The 26,576-nt window shown below is 38.3% G+C and overlaps 1 protein-coding gene across 2 annotated transcripts in view; it reads left to right on the forward strand.

Annotated features, from left to right (window-relative positions):
* The window catches only part of aatkb (apoptosis-associated tyrosine kinase b), a 61,174-nt gene that overhangs the window by 30,463 nt on the left and 4,135 nt on the right, over positions 1–26,576 (forward strand). Inside the window, exons 2-11 of one of the 2 annotated variants that reach the window (XM_053511377.1) lie at positions 4,610–4,743; positions 10,180–10,321; positions 15,784–15,863; positions 17,580–17,698; positions 18,295–18,382; positions 19,831–19,964; positions 20,338–20,422; positions 21,557–21,678; positions 22,535–22,684; positions 22,835–26,357. In XM_053511377.1, the coding sequence (XP_053367352.1) occupies positions 4,610–4,743; positions 10,180–10,321; positions 15,784–15,863; positions 17,580–17,698; positions 18,295–18,382; positions 19,831–19,964; positions 20,338–20,422; positions 21,557–21,678; positions 22,535–22,684; positions 22,835–26,357 (4,577 nt within the window). Of the gene's footprint in view, positions 1–4,609; positions 4,744–6,103; positions 6,323–10,179; positions 10,322–15,783; positions 15,864–17,579; positions 17,699–18,294; positions 18,383–19,830; positions 19,965–20,337; positions 20,423–21,556; positions 21,679–22,534; positions 22,685–22,834; positions 26,358–26,576 lie in introns of those variants that run through there. The other variant, XM_053511378.1, reaches the window with a different exon arrangement.

The raw sequence follows: 26,576 nt of genomic DNA on the forward strand, positions 1-26,576 counted from the left end.
ATTTAATAGTTAATAATTTTATCACACATAAGGGGTCCAATTATGCAAAATTTACTTTTAGTTATTTGACATTCACATGGGTCTCCAGTGTGCATTTACAAACAAAAATGTAAGACAAAAACTTTCCATGATTTTTGTCTTTTTTTCCTTTTTGTATTGGTAAGGGTTTAAAAAAGCCAAATAGATTTCCCTCATGTGACCCCATATAAGAAGATACCCTATCCAAGCGTGTTTCTTAGATCTGCTCTTGTACCATTGTACTAGTTATTGACCAGCGGAATGAAAAAATTTGTTTGGAAGTTGAGGATGAGCATCAATGTAAGTTAAGAAATGCCCAAGATGCTATTATTAGCACTTTTAGTGGATGATGAAGTAGTAGTACGGAAGAAAGTCATGACTCATCCTGAGAGCGCTAGTTCGTTTCCCGGGTGATGCTGTAACCTCTCGCAGCCTGGAGAGAGCTGATTGGCTGAGTATCTCTCGGAGGGGTGGGATGAGAGGTACTTTGCGCTCTCACATCAATCACGCCTCTACAGCTGATGCACCAATGATGGATGGGAATTGGATACGACTAAATTAGGAAGAAAATTGTGATATAAAAAAAATAGGATAGTACGTGTGTTCTACAGTTGTGACATCAGAAAAATATGTTTTTACCTTACTGCTGACATTTACGGAGGGCGATCAATGTGAACTCATTATCTTATCGTCCTAATGGAAAGAAGCCTATTTAAATATTGTTTTAAGTTATATATTTTTCGTTCCTTACAAAGTGTAATAATATTTGTAACTTAAAGAAGTCTAAATTAATTGCAGAGCTGGAAGGTAATTAAGTAAATATACTTTGTTATTATACTTAAGTACAGTTTTCAGTATAGCTACTTTACTAGAGTAGTTTTATTAGTGTAAACTTCTTACTTATACTCCACCGAATCCTACAAAAATATCTGTACTTTCTACTTCACTACATTTTTGCGTGCATGGTGTTCAGTTACACAAGCATTGAGATGTGAAACATTTAAAGCTGTAAAAAACGCTCCCCTGATGACTATTATACAGAATTGCCATCCAAGAAATGTTTAATTATGTAGCAGGTGTTTGAAATCAGAAGTAGAGATGGTTGCAGACAGTGACAAAACCAGCATGTTTACAGTCTGGAAGCAGAGAGAGAGAGAGAGAGGAAGAGAGAAAAAATTAAAGATGACAGTGAGTTAAAGTGAGCTAATACAATCTCAACACTTTTAACCCTTTTTCCCTTTACATTTTAGATTCTCATTTAAGTGTTGAAATAGTTCATCTTTTGTAAATAGTTGTAAATAGTAGTAATGATCAATTAATATTTTTTTTAATTGTTAGGTTCTACTGTTGCTATGAAACCCATTCCAACATCCTAAAGCTGTGTCACCTTCCCAGAAAATACTTTGGATATTTTTGTAACCATAACATCATGCCAATATGCTAACAGATGTGTGGGCAGGCTGATAGAAGCACCGCAGTAGCCTTCTGGTAAAATTCAGGATGAAATATGCAGTAGAGGAGCACTTAACCATATGCGTGCACACACACACACACACACACACACACACACACACACACACACACACACACACACACACAAGTTTAGGTCTCATAAAATTTTCAAGGTCATGATCGTTTTGACTTTCAGAGAATCCACTTTTCCCATGCTTCTGCACTGAAGATATTAAAATGTGGACGAAGAGATGCAGCACATGGAACAGCTGTCACTAATCAGACAGGCATCAGCAGGATGGAGAAGTGAAAGCATGATGAGTGAAAGGGGATGGGGAAAGCTACAGAGATGGAGAAGAACAGAGAGAGAGAAAAAAATAGGGGGAGATTTGCAGCTTACTCCAGGTCTTATGTACCTTCTGGCCATCCCATCTGTTTCCACAGCAACTGCTGTTCAAACCACAGAGTTCAGGTTTGTTGAGAGGCACTTAATGCTGCTACAACCCATATTTAGAGCTTTTAGCAGAATGCTCTTCCTGCAGTGATTGTCATTCTCTGTAGTTTAATAATGCAGTACGTCCACACTTGTTTATCACGTTTTTGTTTTTTGTTGACTTTAAACGGGTAGACATGGACAAGCTGTTGATTCAACATTTTAGCACAAAGCTGTCCAAAAGTAAGACATATTCAACATTCAAATCATTCAGGTTTGTGTGTCTGTGTGTTTGTGTGTTTTATCTCAATGAGGCTGATGGTATTTCTTGATTTCCAGTCTTCGGTATGGTTTCCTTGGGAATCGTTGAGCTGTAATAAGTTCTCTGTTGCTTTTCTTAGGAAAGTGATAGAAATTGAGATGCAGCAGGAGGGACTAGCAACTAGTTGCCAAAATCCTTAATGGGCATGCAGTAACATATGGCAGCATGTGTGTGGTTGTAATATGTAGAGTTCATGGAGTCCATGGAAGCAGTATATCACATTGTACTGAAGAAGATGAAGAAGGATGTTATGAGGAACCTGAAAAGATCATGCACGCACAAAGAAATGAAGTTTGCAAAGTATAAAATATTGTTCCCTAATAGTCCTATTCGACCTACAACTAGAGGGGAAAAGCCAAAAGCAAAGTCCATCAGTTCAGCTTGATTTGTGGCAGCAATGAACTTCTTAGATCAGTGGATTGAGAAACACTTCATGGTGTCTTACTCACAGCCTTAGGCACTCTAAAAGAGATTATAGTGAGTGCTCTATTCTTATCGCATTGTTGCCTAAATGTTAAATGCAAGGCTGTTTTTGTTCATAATTGCTTCTTCTTTACACTATACTATTACATTTTCAATAAAATTTTATTTGTATAGAGCTTTTAACAATTGTCATTGTCACAAAGCAGCTTTACACAATCAAAAGAATTATTTAAGTTTGTATGGAATGTGAATGAATACAAATGGTCAGATGAGCAAGCCGAGGGCGACAGTGGCAAGGAAAAACTCCCTGAGATGGCAATGAGAAAAAACCTTGGGAGGAACCTGACTTAACAGGGAACCCATCCTCATTTGGGTGAAAAAGAAAGCAGAAATTGATCTGCATTCATACTGTGTGTTTAGGTGCCTGCTAGTTCAGTATAACAGTTGATGTTATTTGATCCAGGATATGGAGGTTAATATGGAGTCCAGGTGGTTATTGGAGACTCAGGTAGACTTGTAGGAAATTCCAATCCAGAACTATCGAGCAACTGCGGCCACGTCAAGTCCTCAGATGAAACAGCTGTCAACACTAGTCGAGGCCAAAACCGTCTTCTAGGTTGAGTGAAACCGTCCCCAGACACCAGACGCGTTCCAAAGAGACACACGGGGCATCCATGTGACGAGATCTCCAACCAAAAGCGGGGAACCAGGATGGGTCAGACAGGTCAGGAGGGCAGAGGGAGTCTGGATCAACTAGAACTAGAACAGCTACTAGAACAACAGTTCATGATTGGTCAATGAATGTTGTTGGTCTTTTGGCTGCTCCCAGCAAGGGGTCGCCAAAGTGGACCATTTGGTCTGCACATACAAGCTTGGCACAGGTTTTATACCGGAAGCCCTTCCTGACACAACCCGCCCATTTTATCCGGGCTTGGGACCGGGACTGAATCCAGTGGCTGGGGTTTGGGCCCTCATGATTGGTCTAGGAATAATGAACCAGTTTTAACCTTTCCACCAATTTGAGCTACAATATCTCTTCTATTAATGAGATTACATGGGTCAGTGTTTACTCCCCATGAGATTCAGCCTTGGCCACCCATGACCCATGATTTTTCTTCTTTCTTGGATCGCTTTTGGTAGGTTACAACATCTGCAGACCAGGAATATCTTACAAAACCTGCTGTTTTGGAGTTTCTTTGGTCCAGGTGTCTAGCTATTCTGATGGCACTTGGAAGGTGAAAGTGGAATATATAACAAGTGAAATTTTGCCCCTGAAGTTGATATGATAAGGATTTGCTCCAAAAAGGCAGCTCTTGTGGGATGTTCCCAGTCTGCACTGGTCATGACCTACCAAAAGTGATCCAAGGAATTAAAAGCGCTAAACTGGTGACAGGGTCATGGGTGGACAAGGGTGATTGACAAGGTTGTGGAGTGAAGAGTGATCCAATATAAAAGCTATTGTAGCGCAAATTGCTGAAAAGGTTAATGTTGGTTCCAGTAGAGGAGCGCCAGAACACATAATGTACTCAATTTTTGTGGCAAAACACAGAGCATAACCAATATTAGGGGGTAATTATGGTATGACTGATTTATTTTTGCCACTAAAGGGAATATAATACTGTACACAATGACACAATGCTATATTGACACAATGACAAAATGCTATATTGCATTTCAATGAATACATGTTAACATAGTAATTAATTCTCATGGGGTTAACATTTTCCAAAAATCTACTAAACTACTAAACTTTTTATGTCTAAATGATAATCAGGGTTGATAAGCTCAGTTTTCTTGGCTATTTTTTATGGCCATTTTTTAAGTCATTGAAGTGGCAGCATGTAGTGGCAGGTTTGTTTTTTTCTTCATGTTATTTCGTTATAAATCAGCTTTAAAGAAAGACTAAAATAAAGTGCAGTATTTATTGAGTATTTATATGTATTACTTTTGTTTTCCCACAGATGGCGTTCCTCTGAGTGAGCTCTCTTGGTCATCCTCTCTGGCTGTAGTGGCTGTGTCTTTCTCTGGCCTCTTCACCTTTATTTTCCTCATGCTGGCTTGCCTGTGCTGCAAGAAGGGAGAGATTGGATTTAAGGTTAGAAGAATGTCCAACACCACAAAGTAGCTCGATCATTAAGCAAATCTTACCCTATTAGCCATAACATTTTTACACTGGAAATACCTGAACCTAAGTAAGCTTCATATGTTATGTAAGGTAAAGTTGTGTTGTATATATTAAATAATTGGATGGTAGGTTATATTTTTCTATGTGGGGAGATAAGGCAGATAAGAGAATACAAGCTAAATCCAGGCAGAATTAGAGCTGATGGCAAAAAAAGAAATAGTTGAGGATCTAAGGTTAACACAGTGTCTTAAACATAGCTGAAATACACACGGTTCTTTCCTCCTGTCTGGCTAATTTTAAGGCTCTCATGTCAGCAAATTCCACCGATAAACCGTAAATTGGCCCAAGAAAACCTCTACAGTTGCTTTGCTTCCTAGTTATGGGTTTATGCACAGTCAAATCTGACGAAGGACTGAATACACACCCACATGCACCACACATGTTTAAAAAAAAAAAAAAAAAAAGACAAGAAAAAAGCATTTGCTTTTTGCAGGCTATTCCATTAACATTTTTATGGAGTGTATATTTCTAATATTCCTGAGGATCAAATTAGTTTGGATAACCTTTAACCCCAGCCTTGAACTTTTTACATGGTGGCAGTTTCTGTTTCTAGTAAAAACTCTGACTGTTGCATTCTGGAATAACTCCATTTTCCACAGAAAATAACAGGGGTGTGTGGGAAAAAAACACTTAACTGTACACCCAAACAAACTCACAAGGTCTCAAACACAAATGTACATTTATGTACATGGACATAACATGTGAGTAAAACATTGTGCTATGTGTGACATCTGGCTTACACATAGAGCACCTACTGCCCACATACTGGGTGTGACAGGAAGTAGAAGTGTAACTTTAGGCAAAAAGGGATAAGGGGAGGGGGGAGGGGGGAATTCGGTGGAGCCTCTTGATTAAAACTAAAGGGCTTTTTCCTTCTACAATAAGCGAGACTTTTCCAAAAGTTTAAGTGTGTATATAGTGTATGCGTGGAAGGGATCTGCTCTACAGATGTGAAAAAGGGTGAGAAAGGAAGGATAGCGAAAAAGTGAGTGATGTCATGAGTCCAGAATGTAAAACTTCATCCCTCCCCCCCCTTTCTTTTTGGCTAGTGTTCTCAGCTGCTGCTGTCTCTTTTCTCTCTGGACTTCACCCCTCCTTTCATCCATTCATCCATCTATCCGTCCATGCGTTCACCCATTCATCTGCCTCTTAATATGTCTGTCTGGCTCTTGTTTTATTTCTCCCTCCCACATTTCCTGCTCTGCTCTCCCTCCTCTCTCTGCATTCCCTATAAGTCAGCTGCACAATATCGTCCACATGGTGACTGGTCCTTTAGAGGCACAGCTATGCACCTCTCTCCGCTAGGTCGTCTGAAATGTACCATTTTACAGAGCCATGCAGGTGCTCATGCTGAGGCGACTTCAAGCAGGACATTTAGGTCAGAAGTTATAAAGTGACGGTGCAGAACAGTAGAGGTACCCTCAGGTGGTATGGCAATGACATTAGCACACAATAAGGAACTCAGGTCTGATATCAGTAATGAGACAAGGTAAGCTTGTAATTTTTATTATTTCTTTGTTTTTATGTATTAACTAAGCTTTGTAAGGAATTGCTGAATACAGAGGCTGTTGTTTAAATACTTGATGGTTTGAGGGTTAATTATGTGGCTTTTCCCCCCCTTTCTTCGTGCACCATATGTCGTTCCATACCCAATGAATTATGCAAGAGACACATGAATGCTGCATTGCTCTCTTTATGCGGGGGAGAGGAAATACTTTAATCCCTGTTTAGCTTGGAAACTACTGTAAGCAAAGCATGAAATTTATTATGTATAATATGCTAGAAAATATGTTGAGCAAGTGCTCTTACAGTATATTCTTTATTCTCGTGATCTCAGCATTTTATCACGGCAGTGACCAACATAGCCTTTGTGTGGATTGAGCATTTTATTCAATATTTTTGTATAATGCTGTTTGTTAATGCTGGAGAAGGCACAGGCTTGCATATAGACAGAGTTAAGATCTGTGCGCAGTTGTCCATATTTAGCAAGAGTTAGACTAAAAAGTCACAAGAGTATGTGCTGCTTTGTACTAATTTTAAGCTTATGTTCTACTTTTAGTCTTGAGTTATGCTGCTTTATTAACAGGGAGATTTGTCTACTTGTAAAACAAGTCTGCTTAAAAAAAATAAAACCCAATAAAAGCTGAATTTCCAGATGCACACAATGTGTAACATCTATAATACTATAGTACTCATAATACTAAACATCAAGTTGGATATATTTTTTGACATTTAAAGCTCAAACTGGCAGAATTGCTGTGTTTATACTGAAGTAATATTCAGTATGTTTACAGAAAGGCTTGAATTTATAGTGTCACTGGAATTAACCATAATTTTTTATAACAGTAGCTGTTTTATACTATTTTCACGAGGCTGGGTCAAAAGCAGGTCTTAAAAAGGATTAATAGCATATGGAGAAATATTATTTGATAAATATATATATATTTTTTTTTGGAAATTAATTACATTTTATTTATTTATTTATTTGTTTATTTTGCTGCCAGACCTGTATTAAGAGCCACAGCAACTAACCAAATGGCATTATACCTGCTTTCTACATACATGGTAACTCTCAGGGTGTGTAAACTCATACAATAGATCCTCAGATCCAAAATCTTTTTTTTCTCTCTGATCTTTTCTGCACATCCTGCCTGAGAGAGCATTTAAAAACCACTGGATGCTGGGATTTCTTAATTGAAATTTGACTATAATCATGAGCACTGGCATGCACTGCACATACAGTATGTTACAATTAAATATTCTCTTTGATATATGTATTTTTGCTTAAAATATTCCTATTAGAAAACAACAATTTTCCCACTAGTTGCGGCATGATACACATAGCTAACTACTCAGTATTTATCACTATTGAATATACCGGGTTCAGTCCTAACATTGCAATGCGAAACATAATGGCCAGTATTGTGTGGCCTCCAGCTCGGGACCCTGAGGGCATGACTCCACAAGATCTCTGGGGGTGTGCCATGGTGTCTGGCACCAGGATGTTGGCAGTGGATCTTTTGGTTGCTGTGGGGTGTGGGATGGGGCCTTGGGGTCTTGCCTGCTGGGGCCCATGCACGGGAGACTGCAGTGCAGTGCATGTTCCCGCGCCTTTTTATTTTGGCCAGCATTGTCTGTTTCAGTGAGTTGTGCTTCATTGGTTTGGTGGTTGTGCTTCTTTGGTATCGGATCAGACGGTCTGGCCTTTGGTCTCTACGGGCATAAATAAGCCTTTGGTGCCCGTTATCTTGGTCACCAATTAACTGGTGTAAAATCAATAATAAACATTGGTGCATTAATGTTATGTGGTGTTGGCTGGTCGGTGTATGGTACCATAAATCTAATTTTACTTTTGGTTCATTTTTTAATTTATTTTTTTTAGTTCATATTTTTTTTTCGCATGACTTCTTGTTTTATTCCATCTGAAATATATATATATATATATATATATATATATATATATATATATATATATATATATATATATATATATATATATATATCCTTATCTATCTAGTAAGTAAACAACTCTTCTGCCATGCAAAAAAATATATTACTACAAAGATATAGTTGCTAAGCAACACACCAGACAACGATTATGGCATTCTGTGGATGAAACAATGATTTTATGAAGTTTAACTGATTGTATTTTTTGGGGGGGACAAGTAACAGGTACAGGCATGCATATTTAAACCAAATCTCAATTTTAAAAGTATTTTCCTGTAAATGCTGCAATAAGACCATAAAGTAAAGGATGAATCATATTTGTAAAAAAAATAATATGTTTAAGTAAAAGGAAAAGCTTCCAGGCATTAGAAAAAGGCACGTCTCAGTTTTGACCCATATGCACATAATTAGCCTAAGAATCCCTCGAGATTTTCATTATGTCTCTCAATGTCGGATTCTCAGTAGCAAAAAGATTTCCTGTGTGAGAGATTTCCTGTGTTGCTTTGCTGCATGGGACTTGTGAGACTCCATAAAGCGCTTCATGTTTCATGAAATAAAATAAAAGTGATTAAATGAGCATTTCATGTGATTTACATTGTGTGGTGATATACATTCATTTAACTTCTGCGATATATCTCATATTTTTAATGAAAGAATGAAAGGAAGAAAGGATGAAAGAAATAAATTTGGTTAATTCCCTCTAGGGGAAACAGGAAAAGCTGGGAATGATGTGTAACACGGAGGGGTCGTGTGAAGATGAGGACCATGGTGTCCCAGAGAGGACTGTAGGCCTTTGTGCATTAGTGTGTGTATAGTAATGGACATAAGCCTCTCTAGGTCAGTGTTTTCCATTTCTTTAACCCCAAAACGCAGCAGTCTGTTAAGTCCTGTTGCTATCTTTTTACAAAACATCTGGAGAAAGATTTTAGATTTTTAGTACTATAATCTGTAATTTTTATCTTTATTCTTCTTTTACACTGACTCTTTATAACGCAGCGTGACTACACCTATGCTTATAAATTTTATATGATCCGTGACTGTTTCCATTGAATAAAACAGCTGTAATTGGACAATGTCCTGCCCTGTTGTTTTTCTGGCAGTTGTGTTCATGTGCAAGAGAGCAAATTAAAAATGATAATGCATATAGCAGCAGTCAAATACATTTGGGATTTTGGAAGTATTAAATAAATAATTTTCTAATTGGATACACCAACATTTTGTTTTAGACCGTTAAAGGATGATTACATTTTCATTTTTTAAAATCCTGAGAATGTTTTTTGCATATAAATAAATAATTACATTGGTAGTTCGAGCAGGCATTGAGAAATAATGGCAAGGGCTGAGATATTTCATTTTAACATGGAAAATCTTTGTTTGGTGGCAAAGTTTGAAGATTAAAATAGACTACATTAAACATACTGTAGGTTACTGTGCCCCATGCACTTATCCTTAAAAAAACTTAGTTAGGGAGAAGTTGCATTTAAAATCTTTTATTATTATTATTATTATTATTATTATCATGCATTTTATAATATCCTGCTTAAAGTCATATTAGAGAGCCCACATTAAAGAGTGCACTGTTTGTTACTGTAGTTCATGTGGGTTGAGCAAATGCTAAATTGAAAATATCCTGTTTCATTTGGATCAACATGATCTTACACAGAAAGCAGGTCACTGTGTAAGGTAAAATATTAAAGTCCTATAGAGTATATTACAGTGAAAACATTTTCTATGCAATTAATTTCTATTCAATAATAAATATTTTTTTTTTGTAATTGTTGATTGTATCAACCCTTACAAATACATCATACTGCATTGCCCTTACCCCATCCCCCTAACCCCCTCACCAGTCCCTGAGTCTGACCTGAGTTTTCTTCTTTGTGTCCGCTGCTGATGTAGGAGTTTGAGAATGCAGAGGGAGATGAATACCAGGCCGACATGTCGACGCTGGCGTCTCCAGCCTCTGCCGGCAGCCCTGACGTCTACGTCCTGCCTCTCAGTGAAGTCTCACTGCCTGTCGCCAAACAACCCAGCCGCTCAGGTACAGTCACCTGTATCCCATCCCGCTTCTAACGCCAACCTCGGTGCTCACAAACTGTAATAAAGAAAGAATATAATAAAAAGATGGTATAAACAAATAGCATTGAGCCAGCATTGATTTTCTTGTTTTGTTTTGGTAGAGATTATCTAAAACCTTAATCAAAACCTCCAGATTAAAGAGACTTAGTGTGTACTAACAAGCATAACAATGCAGTTTCACTAAATTACATCTTATCAGGGCAGATTAAAAAATCTATATGTTTGTTGAGAGCAGAATCATCTTAACATTGCACTTCTTGTATGTCAACTTTAACATAAGGTTGCTAAACAAGAACCAAATTGCTTGCACAAAATGTTTTTTTTTTTTACATTTTACAGATTGTACTTTAACATACAGCCATGAAAAAGCTTATATTTATTTATTAAGTTGTTACAGATGAAAAGAATTCCAAATTGAATGCTACACATTGTCACTCCCTCATTTAGAATTGACTGGATACAGTACGTATACTGTACTATTTGGTTAAAATTCAATGCTTAGCCAGGTTTTACTTTTTCATTTCCTATATATTTTTTATTTTTTTACTTACTTACCTGTTTCTTCATCCATGAAGTGAGCTACAGTACATAACTTCAAATCATGTCTGCATTGAGAACAAAATAATACATCGAATGAAATCACATGAGACATGATGTTGACGTAAAAACATTTGGTAGGGATTTTGAAAAAACAAATAATGAGCTAGTGGAATAGACCAAAAGGAACCTTAACCAGTAACAGAGATTTTTAAACTACTGTTTCTGCTCTGGAACATTGAAGGATTGTAGTAAATTTTCAGTTATGCTTCACTTCCTTTAAGAAGGGTTTTGCACAGGATATTTGCAGTGGAAACAACTACTGAAAACATTTGCTAAGGGGATGTTTAATTTCATTTGATTAAATTTCATAATAGTGCTATAATAACTTGAATCATCAATTATATACCTGTAAACTGGTGACAGGATCATAGGCATCTAGTGCTTGTTTATGCCTAGGGACCAAAACCCTATCCGGTTCGATCCAATAGCAAAGCCTATGCAGCACAACTCGACAGGAAGGCACCAGAACACCCAGCGCACCACAGCCTGCCCCACACGGGGCCCAGCAGAGAGTTCCCATTCCGATTGAGTAACTATGAAATAAAGAAGTCCGATGCACAGAGTTCCCTCCCTGTAATCCACAGCACCCGAAGGATCCACCACTAACATCCTGGAGCCAGACAGCACAGCACACCCCTCATAGATTTACTATAAAACCTGTGCTAGGTGATAGAGTTATTTTAAAGATCTGTGTACATACACAGTAGTTTGTACATTAAATAGATTATGTCTCTGGGAATATCTCTCACCATGCTTTTATCCATGGAAACATCTTCACCGACAGAAAAAGCAGCGGTCATGAACTGTGTTACTGCTGCGCTCTGCCTTAGTGTTCATATTTTTGGCAGAAATAAGTATAGCTGTGTCAGTCAGGTCTTTGGATTTCAGAGCAGAGAACAGACGAAAAGTGTAAGAGTGCTGCGTCTTGAATGGAGCTTGTGTTTATGGCTCTCACTCTCAAGCATGTCTACTCTGGTGTCCCTATCTACACTCATAACTCTCTCTCTCTCTCTCTCTCTCTCGCTCTCTCTCTCTCTCTCTCTCATACATTCTTTCCAATAAAACATCTGCCTATTGCATAATGCCGCCCCTTCAGGCCTACATAAATTCTCCTTGGAATCTTTGGCATTCAGGAGCATTTGTAAAATCAGTTCCATAGAAAATATCCATCTATGCTCTCTCTCTCTCTCTCTCTCTCTCTCTCTCTCTCTCTCTCTCTCTGTCGTTCATTGGTATGATCACATAAGAGTATTAAAACATCATGTAGGCAAAAAAGTCAAAGGCCATACAGTATGTAAATGTTAAGTATGCAGAATTTACTTTTTGCTTTGTCATTTCTGTTCTTGTACAACAGATGTAACAAATTGCCAAAAGCATGAATTGTTTACTTTCATAATTTCATATCATAGCTAGAAGGAAAAGTATTGCATACATAGAAAGGGTCTTCTGTTTACATTTTTGTTTGCATCATTAGCTTACTGTACAGGTGTCTCTCAATGTTAGAAATAAAACAAGTTTGATGTTCTGATGATTAAAAAAAGTTGACAGAAGCAGCCTTTTAAGACAAACGATGATGAAGCACATGTTTGTTTCAAGTTCACAAGTTTCCCTGTAACTGCGATTTCGTAATATTCATACAAGAATACTTGATGGAAGCATGCAATGCATTGTAAGTGTATTTGGATAATAACTGCTCCATAGACAGATTGTTTCCTGTGAGCTCCCCAGACAAGATTTTCCAGATGATATTTAGAACATATGGAATGTGTGCTTGTTTTATGAACATTGCTGAAACAATGATGCCATGTAAGGAGTGGTTATGATGATGTCACTCTGGTAGAGAATGCAGAACTGATTTGTAACCTGTGAACTCATGAACATTAGTTTCATCAGTTTTCTTTCATTTACCCTGATAGGGCCAAGAAATATTGTGTTTTTCCTGATAGCTCCTTTTTTTTCTTCTTTTTTTTTTTGAAAGTAACTGAAAAAGAGAAACGGGTGTGTCTGTGTGTGTGTGGGTGAGTTTCCTTAAGTACACACCCTATCACAGCTGTATACTTTAGGGAGCACACACATCCCTAGACATTGGCCTTATGTGTAGAATCTACAGACACTCAAAGTCGAACACTACAGCTTTAGGTAGCATCTGACGGGATATTCCCATCTCTCTTTCTTATCTTTAAATATAAAATTTTATATGGAGTTAAGGATAGATTTAAGTTTAGGCTTAGTATAAACTAGCTTGATGATTATTGATGCAAATTTAAGGTTCTCATAAGAATAGTAAGACAAATGTGAGAAATCTGTGTGTGTGTGTGTGTTCTCTTAACTAGTGTGGTTAGACTTGTCCAATTTATTTACTCTTTGTAGTACATGTCAAACCATTTAATGGTCATCCGTATACACAAGAAGAGTCACACTACCTCGTTTGTGGTTACACCCACTTAACCGTTCACTCCGAGCTGAAAGGTCCTTCCAGCAATGCATTAATATTAATAACACATGCTGTTGTGTAATGCTTATTAGTGTTTAATAGACCTGTGTGTTATTTTACAACACAGGGGTGTGAACTCCTCTAAATTCAAGATGGGATGTTTTTTTTTTTTTTTTGCAAAAAAGATAGAAGATGAGAAAATAATTTTCCATTATAATTGAAACAGAATAATGTTATCTAATGCCAGGGAGAACAGCCTTCCAAAAAAATTGAATGTCCCTAGATTATATAGAAACTATATTTTTTAGATAGAGATATTTAATATTTAATAAGGTTACACACTTGAGCTGATCCTGTAGACCTTGATTTGTTCTCACTCTGCTTCCTGTAGACAGGATCACGGCCAAAGGCATTTCACAACCAGATCAAATAATCCATTAATCTTAAACTGTTCTTTCTCCAAGGTCCTAAATCGTCTTGTATGATTCCTTATGTGTTGCATTCTAGGGAGCTTGTTGGTGTGTTTGAATTTTGCTAAACAGAACTGTAAGAGAGGGGAAAAAAACAAACACATTTTGACATCTCTAGTTTCAGAAACTGTGAATGCTGTATATTTCACTAAAGCGGCATGGGAATGTCTTTCTAACCTTGACTTGATTATCATTCTACAAAGATGATGTTGTGTAAGGATCTCGTTCAGCAAACATTGTGTGTAGAAACTCAAGGCGTATCTGTTTCTTCAGCACTTGGACTACCACTTGTTGTTGTTGTACAAAAAGATTTCAAAATGTTCTCTAAATGTTTAAGATGATTTAATGAAGTTTGCACTGTGGAAAAGAGCATATATCAGCCATAGCTTTAGAAGCATTAATGTCAAAACCACCTGGGATTCAGGTTCCCCTTGTGCCACCTGGACCCTCGGGGCATGAAGACTCCACAAGACCTCTGAGGGTGTGCTGTGGTATCTGGCACCAGAACTTGCAGTGGATCCTTTGGGAAATCTAGATTACGGGGTGGGGTCTTCACAGAACAGGCTTGTTTGTTCATGCACATGGTGCTTGAAGGAATTGGGATTTATGGAATTTGGAAGCTGGACCGGTGGATTTGGGCTCCCTGCCTGCTGGGCCCTTGCGTCATGGGCTGTGATTCACTGGGTATACTGATACCTTTCAGGCTTTATTTGGCAGTTTCTGGTGCATTAGCTTTTCTGTGGTATCGGGCCAGACTGGCTGGCTTTTGGTCCTCACAGGCGTGGACAGGCCTTGAACACAACACATAATGAAGCATAATACATTTATAATATGTAAAAAAGAAAGGATCAATGAAAAATGTCATCATCGATTCCTGACTATGGTTTAATAAAAGGCACTTCTGTCACCAATAAGTTACCCAGTAGCTATCTTTTCCTATGCTGTCACACAAGTTACTATTCTTCTTCGTTGAGGCCCTTCTTCATGCCCTCATCCAGACATGCCAGAGGGCACAAGGGCAACATCGCCCCGCCCTCATCAAGAATGCTGAAGCCATCTGAGCCTAATAGCTTTGAAAACAATACTCCAAGTGTCTCCCTTGCTCTCGAGGGTACCAAGCGGTGGCAGAGGCAGGACAAAGACCCCGATTCTCCAAAGAAAAAGCGGAATGACTGACGACTGCTCACTGGAACATGACATGGGCGTAAAATATGGATGTCACAAAGACGAGACGTCACACTTTCACAAAGATACATCTGTCTAGTAAAAGTGAGGGAGAGACAGAGATATTGTTATGTTACTAGTGCTAGAGCTGCTGAATTAGATGGCGCTGGTTGATTGGGAAAGGATAAAGATGTGCATTGAGTCGACACAGCAGTAAGCCTTCATTCGCAGTTCCGTGAAGCTGAGCGCATTTTCCACAACATTTTGCTCTATGTGGTTCTTTTCTTTTTTTTTTTCTTCTTTTTTTAATTAGAGTACTGCGATGAAGGTGAATGGCTGCAATCATTATAGCAAAAACAGCAGTGTGTTTTATGAGTGATCTTTTGGTTGCAGTTTGAATTTTTCTCAGGAATTTTGCTTCTGCTTGAAAACAGTGTCAGCATTTTGGAGCCATGGCATTTAATCAGCTCAACTTAACAGGAGGATTTTCTCCTATCTGCACTCTCTTCAGTTCTGCATTGTATAGTTCAAGTGTCTTACAAATAAAGAGAGTATCGTGTTTGGGTCGCATTTTTGGAGGCTGATACAGGTTTAAGGAAAAAGTTATCTTTTTTTATCCTTCAACCAGGATTGTGCACATCACTAATGACAGATATTTGGTAATTTCCAAACTAGAATCTATTATTATATATTTTTTACTTGTCTCTATTAAATTTTTGCTAATATTAAGTTGCATGTTTTTTGTCGGATCTGCAGTCCAACTCCTGAAATCAGCAGATGCATCACGCCACAGTTTGCTGTACATTAAAGAGATTGGGCATGGATGGTTCGGCAAGGTAAGCGTTATTTACTGTTTATTAGTTATATCGTTTGCCTGCTGTACTGTAGGTACACAAATCAAACCTTTACTGCCACTCTGCTTTCTGACTGCTTTCGGAATAATGTCAGGTGTTCAGTTTGGGCTTTTAAAGACTTCTTTAAGTGAATTTTAAAGAACTGTTTAAGCTTTCTTTGTAACTGCAAACCTATATTAGCACGTTATAAGACGGGTAGCTTCACTAGACTATACAATACAAGCACTGTAAGCACACTGCCGTTACATGAAAGAAAGAAAACAGTATAAGCCTCGTTATTCATTATCTGTTTGTGATATGTTGTATCTGTGATCTTTTTAACATCTTCTAAAAGGTTAATTGTCTTGTCTAACACCACATTTATAAAGTATTGAACTTTTATGGCATCCTTTCCTTTGTTTGGGTTTACATAATACTCCTCTCGAATCATAAAATTTTGCCATTCTAATACACTTTACATATTGACAAAGCCCATGTTCCAACATGGATCCTTCTGATCATATAAACAGTAAGTGGTTATATGTAACATGATGGACATGGGTTATAAGGGACTGTATGGGCTAGTTTTAAAGCGAGATTGTGGGTGGAAAAACAGGTCCACGAGTAAACATTGTTTGGACTGGTACAGTATGGCTTGGTGTTGACAAAATTTATTCATTTTTACAAACATAGGCTGGGGTGCGAAAAAGGAAAGTATATGTGCAGATGTTACAGTATATCTACAATGTACAGAACAACATCTGTTAGGAGATTAGGAAAGGGAAAGGAGGGATTAAGGCGCAGGTTATGTCTGTAGCTGATGATTAGATAAAGGCATATTTTGTAAATTACAAATGTCTGTGCATCAAACAGCTGCGAAAACAAAGAGTAATTCCATACATTTTTGGATTGTGGATTTTAACATATAAATAGTCATTTTGCCGTGATCTGAGAACCCTGGCGATTTACACCTTTAACAATTTGTCTGGAATGTGCTCTTAATAAAAACAGACTGATAACATGCAAGATAAGAATAAAAGAGTCTTATCATACAGTCATTTTTTTATTAATGTTGTCGTATTTCTTTCATATCAAGAAAACATTCTACTTTGGAGTTTTCACATAAGCCTTTGATAAACTTTTCACCATTGCTTTTATGAAAAAAGATTTCTGCACTGCTTACATACTTCTAATGTGCAAAATTGGAATACTAGTTTTTATATACAGTGTGCCTAATGATTTCATTCTCATTCTCTCTCTTTCTCTTTCTCTGTTTCTGTCTTTCTACACACATAAATGCATATACATTTACACTACCTCAATTTGTTCCATTGACTGGGTATGTCCATGTATGTGCGTGTGCGTGCGTGTGGGTGTGTGTGTATCCTTGTCTTTTCTGCATGATCATTCATGTCCTACGTCTTGTGTATATGTGTATGTTTGTGTTATCACAAATCCTGTTTTTCTGTCCTTATTAAGGTAATTTGCAAAAGAATTATTTATAAAATATATATACATATATATATATTTTCATTTTGCCCCTCTTGTTCATTCAAATGTGCGTGTGTGTTTGTGTGTGTGTGTGCTCTTTGTTTATCTCCTCTTTTTGTATCTGTTGTTATATGTGTTGTCTATTTCTTGTGTGTTGGCATGTTTGTGCGTGGGTGTGTGTGTGTTCGTGCATATGTCTGTTTGTGTGTATGTATCGTGTGTCCACAGGTGTTGTTGGGGGAGGTGACCTCTGGTCTCAGCAGTACTCAGGTGGTGGTGAAGGAGCTCAAGACGAGTGCTGGTATTCAGGAACAGATGCATTTCTTGGAGGAAGCACAGCCTTACAGGTAAAGCAAAACATTCCCCACTTGACATAGATTTTTATGTTTAGACATGTGTCTTGAAATCACTTTTGATCATGCAGAGTTTTGCGCCCCCGAATGGCGCAGTGGTACTGTAGCGCGCTCTCCCTATCATGTGGAGATCACTAGTTTGATCCCCGGGTGATGCTGTCAGCTTTCGCAGCCAGGGTCCTAGAGGGAGCTGATTGGCCGAGCTCTCTCAGCTGGGTGGAATGGGAGGTGCTTAGGGCTCTCACATTATTCACAGCTCAACAGCCGATCATGAGTGAGATCATGAGCACCCGTGAGCTCACGCAAGCCGGATAGCGCTGTCCTCTGAGTGTGTTATGCCTCCTCCAAGCTGGCATCATGTGGTTCGGAGGAAACACGTGATATTCTTCGTCCCTCCCTGACTGACTGGCAGTAGTAGCCTTAATGTGGAAGCCCCCTAGTGATGGGGGGAATTAGATGCGACTAAATTAGGTATAAAAAATAGAAAGAACAGTTTTGCAAATATGATAATTTTCCATTGCTGTTTTCTTTCTTTGCATTTAAATAGTGTTCTCACTCAGTGACTTACTGTATGTTCTCTCGTGTCTCAGGTCCCTGCAGCATCCTGCTCTAGTGCAGTGTTTGGCTCAGTGCACGGAGGTCACGCCCTACCTGCTGATCATGGAGTTCTGTCCTTTGGTGGGTACTTGAGATCCAGCAGTCTGTAGAAAAGCCTCTGGAAACCTCAAACGGCACATAAATCTGAACTACGGTTAGAGAGTTACTAATTTTGGCTTGGTAGCCATGTAACGTACATTTATCAGTAGCCTGGAAAAGCAGGGAATTTGCAAATATAGATATGAGGAAGAAAAAAATGACAAACGGAAAAATGTATGTAGAACATTCATACATCTCTAAACAATCAAATCAAACAATACATAAAGCTTTTATCCTGACCTGTATAAAATGACTATAGAAACAGTAGCTAGCTAGCTAGATAGATCAGAATACAAACAAATAAATAAATAAATAAATAAACAAAAAGCCATATCTCTGACTAGTATAAATGGAAACTAGACAAATAATAATAATAATAATAATAATAATAATAATAATAATAATAATAATTATTATTATTATTATTATTATTATTAATAATAATAATAATAATAATAATAATAATTCTTCTTCTTCTTCTTCTTCTTATTATTATTATTATTATTATTATTAATAATAATAATAATAATAATAATAATAATTGTCAATATGGCACACATTGCTTCTTAATAAACACCAGTTATATTCCTCCTTTCAAGCCATCATACCAGCAGCCATGTCTGTTGGGGAAGTTATACTATCAAAGTCTGTAACCTCTCTCAAAATTGTATTTATATATTTATTTGTTTGTTATAATGCATTTCTATTCATAAAACTATCAGTCAAATGTTTGGAACTAATTTCTACTATCATGATTTTTATTTCTTTCTACACCGTGAATGCATCCAACAATGCTGAAGGCATCCAAAATAATACCCTTTAAACAGTTGATAGTCTGCTACGTGTGCTTTGTAAAACCTTCATACTAACTTTACCTGAACTTCTCCTCTGCAGCAATGGTAAGTTTTGGTCTTGCTTTCTCTGGATGGTCTCCATGAGAGCCAGTTTCATCATCGGTTTTGCAAATGCACTTGACAAAACTGTTCTTGCAAGAACTGTTCCAAAACAGCTGACCTCCTTGTCTTAAAATAACAACTGACTGTTGTTTGGTACCTAATTATCTAATGCCATATGTCTTATTTCACAATATGTTTTAAAATCTCCAGTATTGATCTAGAATGTAGAAAATAAATCACTAAACAAAAACATTGAATTAGTAGGTGTGTCAAAGCATTTGACCGGTACTGTATGCTATGGAAATATAAAAAAAAAATACATAAACATTTATATATTTAACTATCTACTGTATAAGTAAATTCATACTCTACGATCTTTACTGAATGTGTGGTGTAAAGTCATTGCCCTCTGGTGGCTCAATGAAATACAACAGTCTGACATCATCGCAAATTAATGTCTTTGTATTTTTTTTATGCAAACCAGTGCCTACTTTTACATGTTGTTTTCTGTGTGTCTTCTCTCCATGGTAACAGGGTGATGTCAAAGGTTATCTGCGCAGTTGCAGAGCAGCGGAATCTGTCGCTCCTGATCCACTGCTTCTTCAACGAATGGCTTGTCAGATCGCTTCTGGCCTTCTGCATCTCCACAAACATGACTACAGCCACAGGTGACCTGCCAGTATGGAGCCATTAGGAATCAGGAAAGACGTGTATTTATAGGATGATTTAGGATTTAGGAAAACCAGTGGCACAGTTGCGTAAGGGTTAGCACTGTTGCCTTGCACCTTGCACCAGAATGATATTTACTTGGAAGCTTCCTGTAACAATATCCTGATGCTGCCTGAGTGTGCCTCTGCTACTCCAGCATCAGTGATTTTGTTGCTGGGGGTTACCACTTATCTTCATGGAGACATGATTATTTTCTAAAAAAGAATATATTTTTTAAATTATTGATAATAATAATATAAATTTCTTACATTGGCAGTTAATGTATTATCATTTCAGGGTTGTGATTATATCTGTGTATTTTATTTTGAACAGTGATTTGGCTTTAAGGAACTGCCTTCTGACATCAGATGTTACTGTCAAGATTGGTGATTATGGCCTGTCACACAACAAGTATAAGGTACTACTTTTTTTAGATACTTTTTTTTAAGCTGATTCTTTGTTTTTAAGCTGTACATGTATTTGTTTAGTGCACCAAATATATCCATCTGTATCTATAAGGGGTGTTCAAGTCAAACCAGGACTTCTAATTATGCAATAGAATACAGTTATGAGAATTACGATCTTCCTTTATTTCTCAATATAATTCGCTAATACATTAACACACTTATCCCCCCATTGCACTAGTGCTTGGATATTATCAAAGTAGAAAGTTTTTTAAGTACTTCAGAGCCATCATCAGACTGCCTGCTTCACATCTGGAACACTGGTCTCCCAGGAACTCCTTTAATGCCCCAAACACTTGAAAATGGTTTGGAGCATTAACAGGATCGTACTATGTAGCAATGTCTTTCAGCTGAGTTCCCGTAATGTGCTTGTAAATGGTGAGAGACAGATACAGCTCTTTGATGACATGTTGGTGACAAGTTATCCATCATTTTTTTAGGATTAGGTGTTTCACTCAAATTTAAATGTTTTACTTTGGCTAAGAGTAACATCACCACACTGTGCTTGAAGTCTTCTGTAAATGTCAATCAGTTTATGGTTTTATCGACATAATTAATTAAGTCCACATTTGAACACCCAAGTGGTTTTAAAGAGATGTGGGAGTGGCTTAAACCAAAAGTTTTTATTAAAAATAATTTTTATTCATTTATTTTTTATTTAAATAGAAACCCTACCATATGCCTTTGGTAGCAGAAATAGAAATGCCAGCATTGTCAGCCGGTCTCTGACTCACAGTTCCTTAACCAAAGATACTTCAGTCGAGTTCATAATGCATAGATGTACGGTACATGGGAGTTTTCCTTTAGTCCCACTCAAACATTTATTATTTTTGTTTGTATATACCCTAAATATATTCTAATGAATTTAGTTGGTTCTAATAGCTTGTTCCGAAGGACCCTGACTCTGACCAGGCATTACACACAGATCTGGTTACTGTTTGTTAAGCTTATGCCAGAAACTATCACTTGTACCCAACACCCTCAACCAGATATTGTGTAAACGTTTTCTCCTTGTATATAAAAAACACTATTCAGAACGCATTTTATTTATTCCCAATAATGTATTTGTATTTGTTTATACTCCACAGGACGATTACTTTGTGACAGGAGATCAGTCCTGGGTACCATTACGCTGGATTGCCCCTGAACTGGTTGATGAAGTTCATGGAAACCTCTTGGTAGCAGACCAAACAAAACAAAGCAATATTTGGTAAGAATTAACTAATTAGTCACATTCTACGCTTGCATGTGTTTTGTATGTGTATTATTAAAATTGTATATTGCATGGATCACAGAAGCTTAGACTAGAGTATTTTACATGATACATCACATTTACAACATAGACAAAGTACAGTTACAATAAGTTAAACCATTAAAAATCTTAAATTAAAAATTGTTCGAAAAAAAAAGCATTGCAAGTAAACATTAAGGGCATTGAAAGAGGAAGTGGTTTATTTGGGGCAGGAGTGGGGAATTGCCCTGGTGTAGTGAATAGAATTGTCTTCTCATTCCTGAGCTTAGTTTTGCTTCTGCTTCCATGTGCACTTGGTTTTTCTAGGTTTATCTATTTCCTTCCTTCAAAAACAGTCAGAGATCAGAGAACAGATGAATTGATTGGTATGCTAGAATGCCCCTAGGTGTAAATCAGTGTGAGAGTGTGTTTGACATCTTATGCAAGGTGTGTTTCTGTGTTGATTGACGCTGGATTCTTGATGTCTGCAATCAGGATAAAGATGAATCAATGGAAGTTTTAATGGGATTTTTGCTCTATTTTCTGGTAATATCGTCACTGGTAGTCCCTGCCTAGTTCTATTATCAGCCAAGTCCAATATGTTTACTTGGAATATACATAATGCCACTATATTTATTTTAGCAGCCCATCACAGTAAAATTTGACATTCTGTAAGGAGAGCACTAGCTACCCATTACAAAAGCTCACGTGTGCCTGTGATTGCACAGTTGCATTCAGTAATCAGAAACCTATTTATATTCTCTTAGGCCCCTGGGCAAGGATGGTTCTAACCTTGTCAGAAGTACTTTCATGCTTCTTACTTTATGCATCTCAGGTCTCTGGGAGTAACAATCTGGGAGCTGTTCGAGTTGGGGAACCAGCCTTATCGACATTACTCTGATCGGCAGGTCCTAAGCTATGCTGTGAAGGACCAACAACTTAAACTGCCAAAGCCACTGCTCCAGTTTCCCCTTTCTGATCGCTGGTGAGTGGTTGAAATAATACATGCAACATGCACATGTTCCTCATGAGGACGCAATAACAAATCATGTAAACACACATTTATACATAACATTGTAATTTATTTACACTGACTGTTTTTTGTCTATAATTTTGTTTATGTAACCTTTATTAGGTATGAAGTGATGCAGTTCTGTTGGCTTCAGCCAGACCAGAGGCCTAATGCTGAGGAAGTTCACCTACTGCTCAGTTACCTGTGTGCCAAAGGTGCCAGTGAGGCTGAAGAAGATTTTGAGAGGCGCTGGAATTCAATGAGACCTAACATGACTCATGGTAGTCTGCATGGGGCTGGGCCTCTAAACCTGGAGATGCCACAATCCTCATTCCCTTTACTGGAGCAATTTTCAGCTGGTGATGGCTACCAGTCTGAGTCAGGAGATGACATTCTCACAATTACTGAGACCAGTCATGGCCTAAACTTTGAATACAAATGGGAACAAGCAAGAGCCAAACAACCCTATCCATCCTCATCCACTACTGGAACATTAGGTCAAGGGAATCCCCATTGCCAGGAGGTCTATTACCCTCCAGGCGGTATGGTAGGCGGATGTGGAATTGATGGACTCACCTTAGGGGTCTCTCCTCAGTTCTATGACCCCAAGCAGTTACACACTCGCGGTGTTGTTCCAGTTTTAAGTGCACATAGTCCATCAGTGAATAGTGAGTATTACATTCGTATTGAAGAGCCAGTAGAATGCAATATTGACATGGAATACACAATGTGTACATATAGCCCTGAATTTGGGGGCAGCAACGGCAGCTTTCTCACTGGTAGTGGAGACTCAGGGGATTGTATGAACTGTCCTTCTAAAAGCAAGCCAATTGAAACATATTGGTCAGCTGACATCCTCAAAAGCAGTGCTTATGACTCAGACAGCAGTCCAACCATGTCCCTAATTATGGAGCCCCTTCTAGGTCAGGTATCTGACTCCAGTCCACTTAGGCCTTGGGAGTCAGGTCATTATGTATCATACAAAGACAGGGATGGGGGCTATTACTATGAAAATTCGCCATCCCTGGGTATGGACCACTACCTGATTGGAGGCCCATCAGAACCCATGAGGGAGAGCTGGGGGTCTCGAAGCCTAAGACGGGCACTAGGTGAGCTAGAGGAACCCTTAGGGATCCCACCCTCTCTTGTCAGCCCCCCAAAGGGCTATGTTGACCCTTACCTAGAGAGCAGCCAAGGGTCCATAATTGGGAAGAATGTAACTGGAGGATATTATGACATGATGGGTTCCCTAAGAAAGATCATGCCAGGGAAGCACTCCGTGTGTATTGACATTGAATCAGGGGGAGCTGTGTTTGTGGGGCAAGACGACAGTGAATCAGAAGAAGAAGAGGATCTATTCATTGAAAGACAGGCAATGGGCTGGTCCACCAATCAATCTGCAAAACATTCATCAAAACAAGATGCATATGCAGACTTTCATTACACGATGCCAATGACCGATGTTGAGGATGCATGGCCAGAGAGTCATAGTCTCCCATACCGCTCAAGTAAAATGCTTAACTACATGGAAGGCAGACCCAAAAGCAACACATGCCCTGTGCATGGGAGACAAGCATCAGCATCCTCGGGAGACTGCAGCTCATATATTCATCTATGTCATGAACCCAGAGAAGCAGAGGTATACCCTGTACCTTGTTGTCAGGCTTTGAGCAACTCCCATTTTGTAGATCCACTTACAGGGTCATTAATACGAAATTGTTTCATGAATGACAATATTCCTGACAAAACCACAGGCATACCCAGCAGGAACACACAAGTAAGCCAAGCTGACTTACCTACTGCCCAGTTAATTTCCAAATCAGCGACAACAAAAGACATTTTAAAACAGGCTGAACATCCAGAATACATTGACACTGGGGTCAGAGAAGGAGTGTATAAACAAGACAGTACTGAACAACAAAATATAAGTCAAATAAATATTAAAGCAGAAGTTTTAACCTTAACCGAACAGGTGGAGAAACCCGTTACTGAGGTCTCTTCCACAGAGCCTGAATCCGACAGAAGCAGGATGGTGGACAGTGGTGTGGAACATGGACATTCCAGCACCAGCCCAGTGGATATTGATAATTGTAGTGATGATGACATAACAGATATCACCTCTGGGATTTTTGAAAACTTTGCAGGAGAATATGCCGAGACAACTGACTACAGCTCCCCTTCAATCAAGTCAATGCAAAAGCAAGTTGGTACACCCGACTCCATGGATTCCATAGATCTACCATCAACTGCAGGCTCCATTGAGACTCTAAGCCCAGCCTCTCTCCATCCTTCAAATTCCCCTAGAACTGTGGATAGTGGCTATGACACAGAGAATAACGAGTCTCCTGAATTTGTCCTCAAAGAACCCCTTGAACCACAAGACACCAAGACCTTCATACAGCCACTTGGCATGTCAGTCATTGACTCAAGCCCAGTCATAGAAGAAAAAGGAAAAGATGGGGCTGACACACAAGAGAATGTGGAGGATGTGGAGGAAGAAGACATCATGACAACATCTGAGAGCTGTGAAAAACTTACTGTACTCAGTGAAAAAACCCCATATAGAGATTCTGCTTATTTTTCTGATACAGATGCAGGAAAAGAGAAAGAGAAGGATGAAGACAGAGTAAAAGGTAAGGATGATTTTGAAAGAAAGGAGGAGGAAGGAATGCAAGCCATAGACCAAAAAACATTACCAAAACCAGTGGTAGAACAAGACCAAGAAAAGTCAAATGTTCTGAAAACAGAAGAAAAAAGTGAAATTTTATATAATGATATTCAGGAAGGGACAGAAAGAACTCTACCATCAAAGGAAGATGAAAATGTTTCCCTAAGTTCTCCTGAACCAACAATTATTTTCTCTGTATCCCCTGAGAGGAGTAAATTCCCTATAAATGACGCTCTCCAAGAGGAAGACTGTGACCAGAATTCTGACGACCCACAAGAAGTGCCATCTGAGAATCAATTATCTGATCTAACTGCCTTGCCATTTACTGATACCAAGCAAGAAAATCACAAAACTGAGGAGACAGAGACCACCTTTGCTTTTAAACCATCAACAACTACACATTTAGTTGAAGACAGAAATGTTGAAACAAGTCCTGATAGCTTTATCGATGCAAATGAAGTCAACCAGGAAAATCAAGTTACTGAGGAAGCAGCATCAAGCCCTTATTCTGTTGCATTATCAGCTCAGGACCAAGTGGAGGTATTTATATCTGACAAGAATGTTTCAACTGATATGGTTGTTGACAAGCCTGAAACTCATGATGGTAACACGAAATATGGAGTTCAGTTTCACAAGAGCTCCACACGTGCTACATCTCCTCCTCCTCCTCCCCCTTTGCTTGAGGGAAGAATGTCCCCAGTGGAGAGAGGAGAAGCTGATGATGAGGACAGAGATTCAGAGGACAGTGATGAATCAGATGAGGAACTGCGCACCTACAGTATCCAGGAACAGAGTGAGGAGAGTGAAGATGAAATCCTACCAGTGCCCATCATTGTGAGTGATTGCAGTGATGCTCATAAACTCAGAAGCGTTCTCAAGATGCCCAGCCAGTGTATCGATAACCTTGGCAATGACTTGGAGTCCAAGAAGAAGGTGGTGTCCTTCTTTGATGATGTTACTGTCTACTTATTTGACCAAGTAAGTATGATTTTGTCTTTTACTGAGTGAACATAAATTGCACACAATACTATAACATAAGTATTTTCTAGTACAGGTTTGTATATTTGTGCCTTGTCAATAGCAGTGTTAATGTAATGTGAAAGGATTTTCCGCAAATCATTGTTAAAGTTAAGGTCAATCGAAACATTGCCACTTTAGACAAAATGTAACTCTTGAACCATTTCTAACACTTCTGTT

Source organism: Clarias gariepinus, chromosome 14 (genome assembly GCF_024256425.1).
Source record: "Clarias gariepinus isolate MV-2021 ecotype Netherlands chromosome 14, CGAR_prim_01v2, whole genome shotgun sequence".
Classification (NCBI taxonomy): Eukaryota; Metazoa; Chordata; class Actinopteri; order Siluriformes; family Clariidae; genus Clarias; species Clarias gariepinus.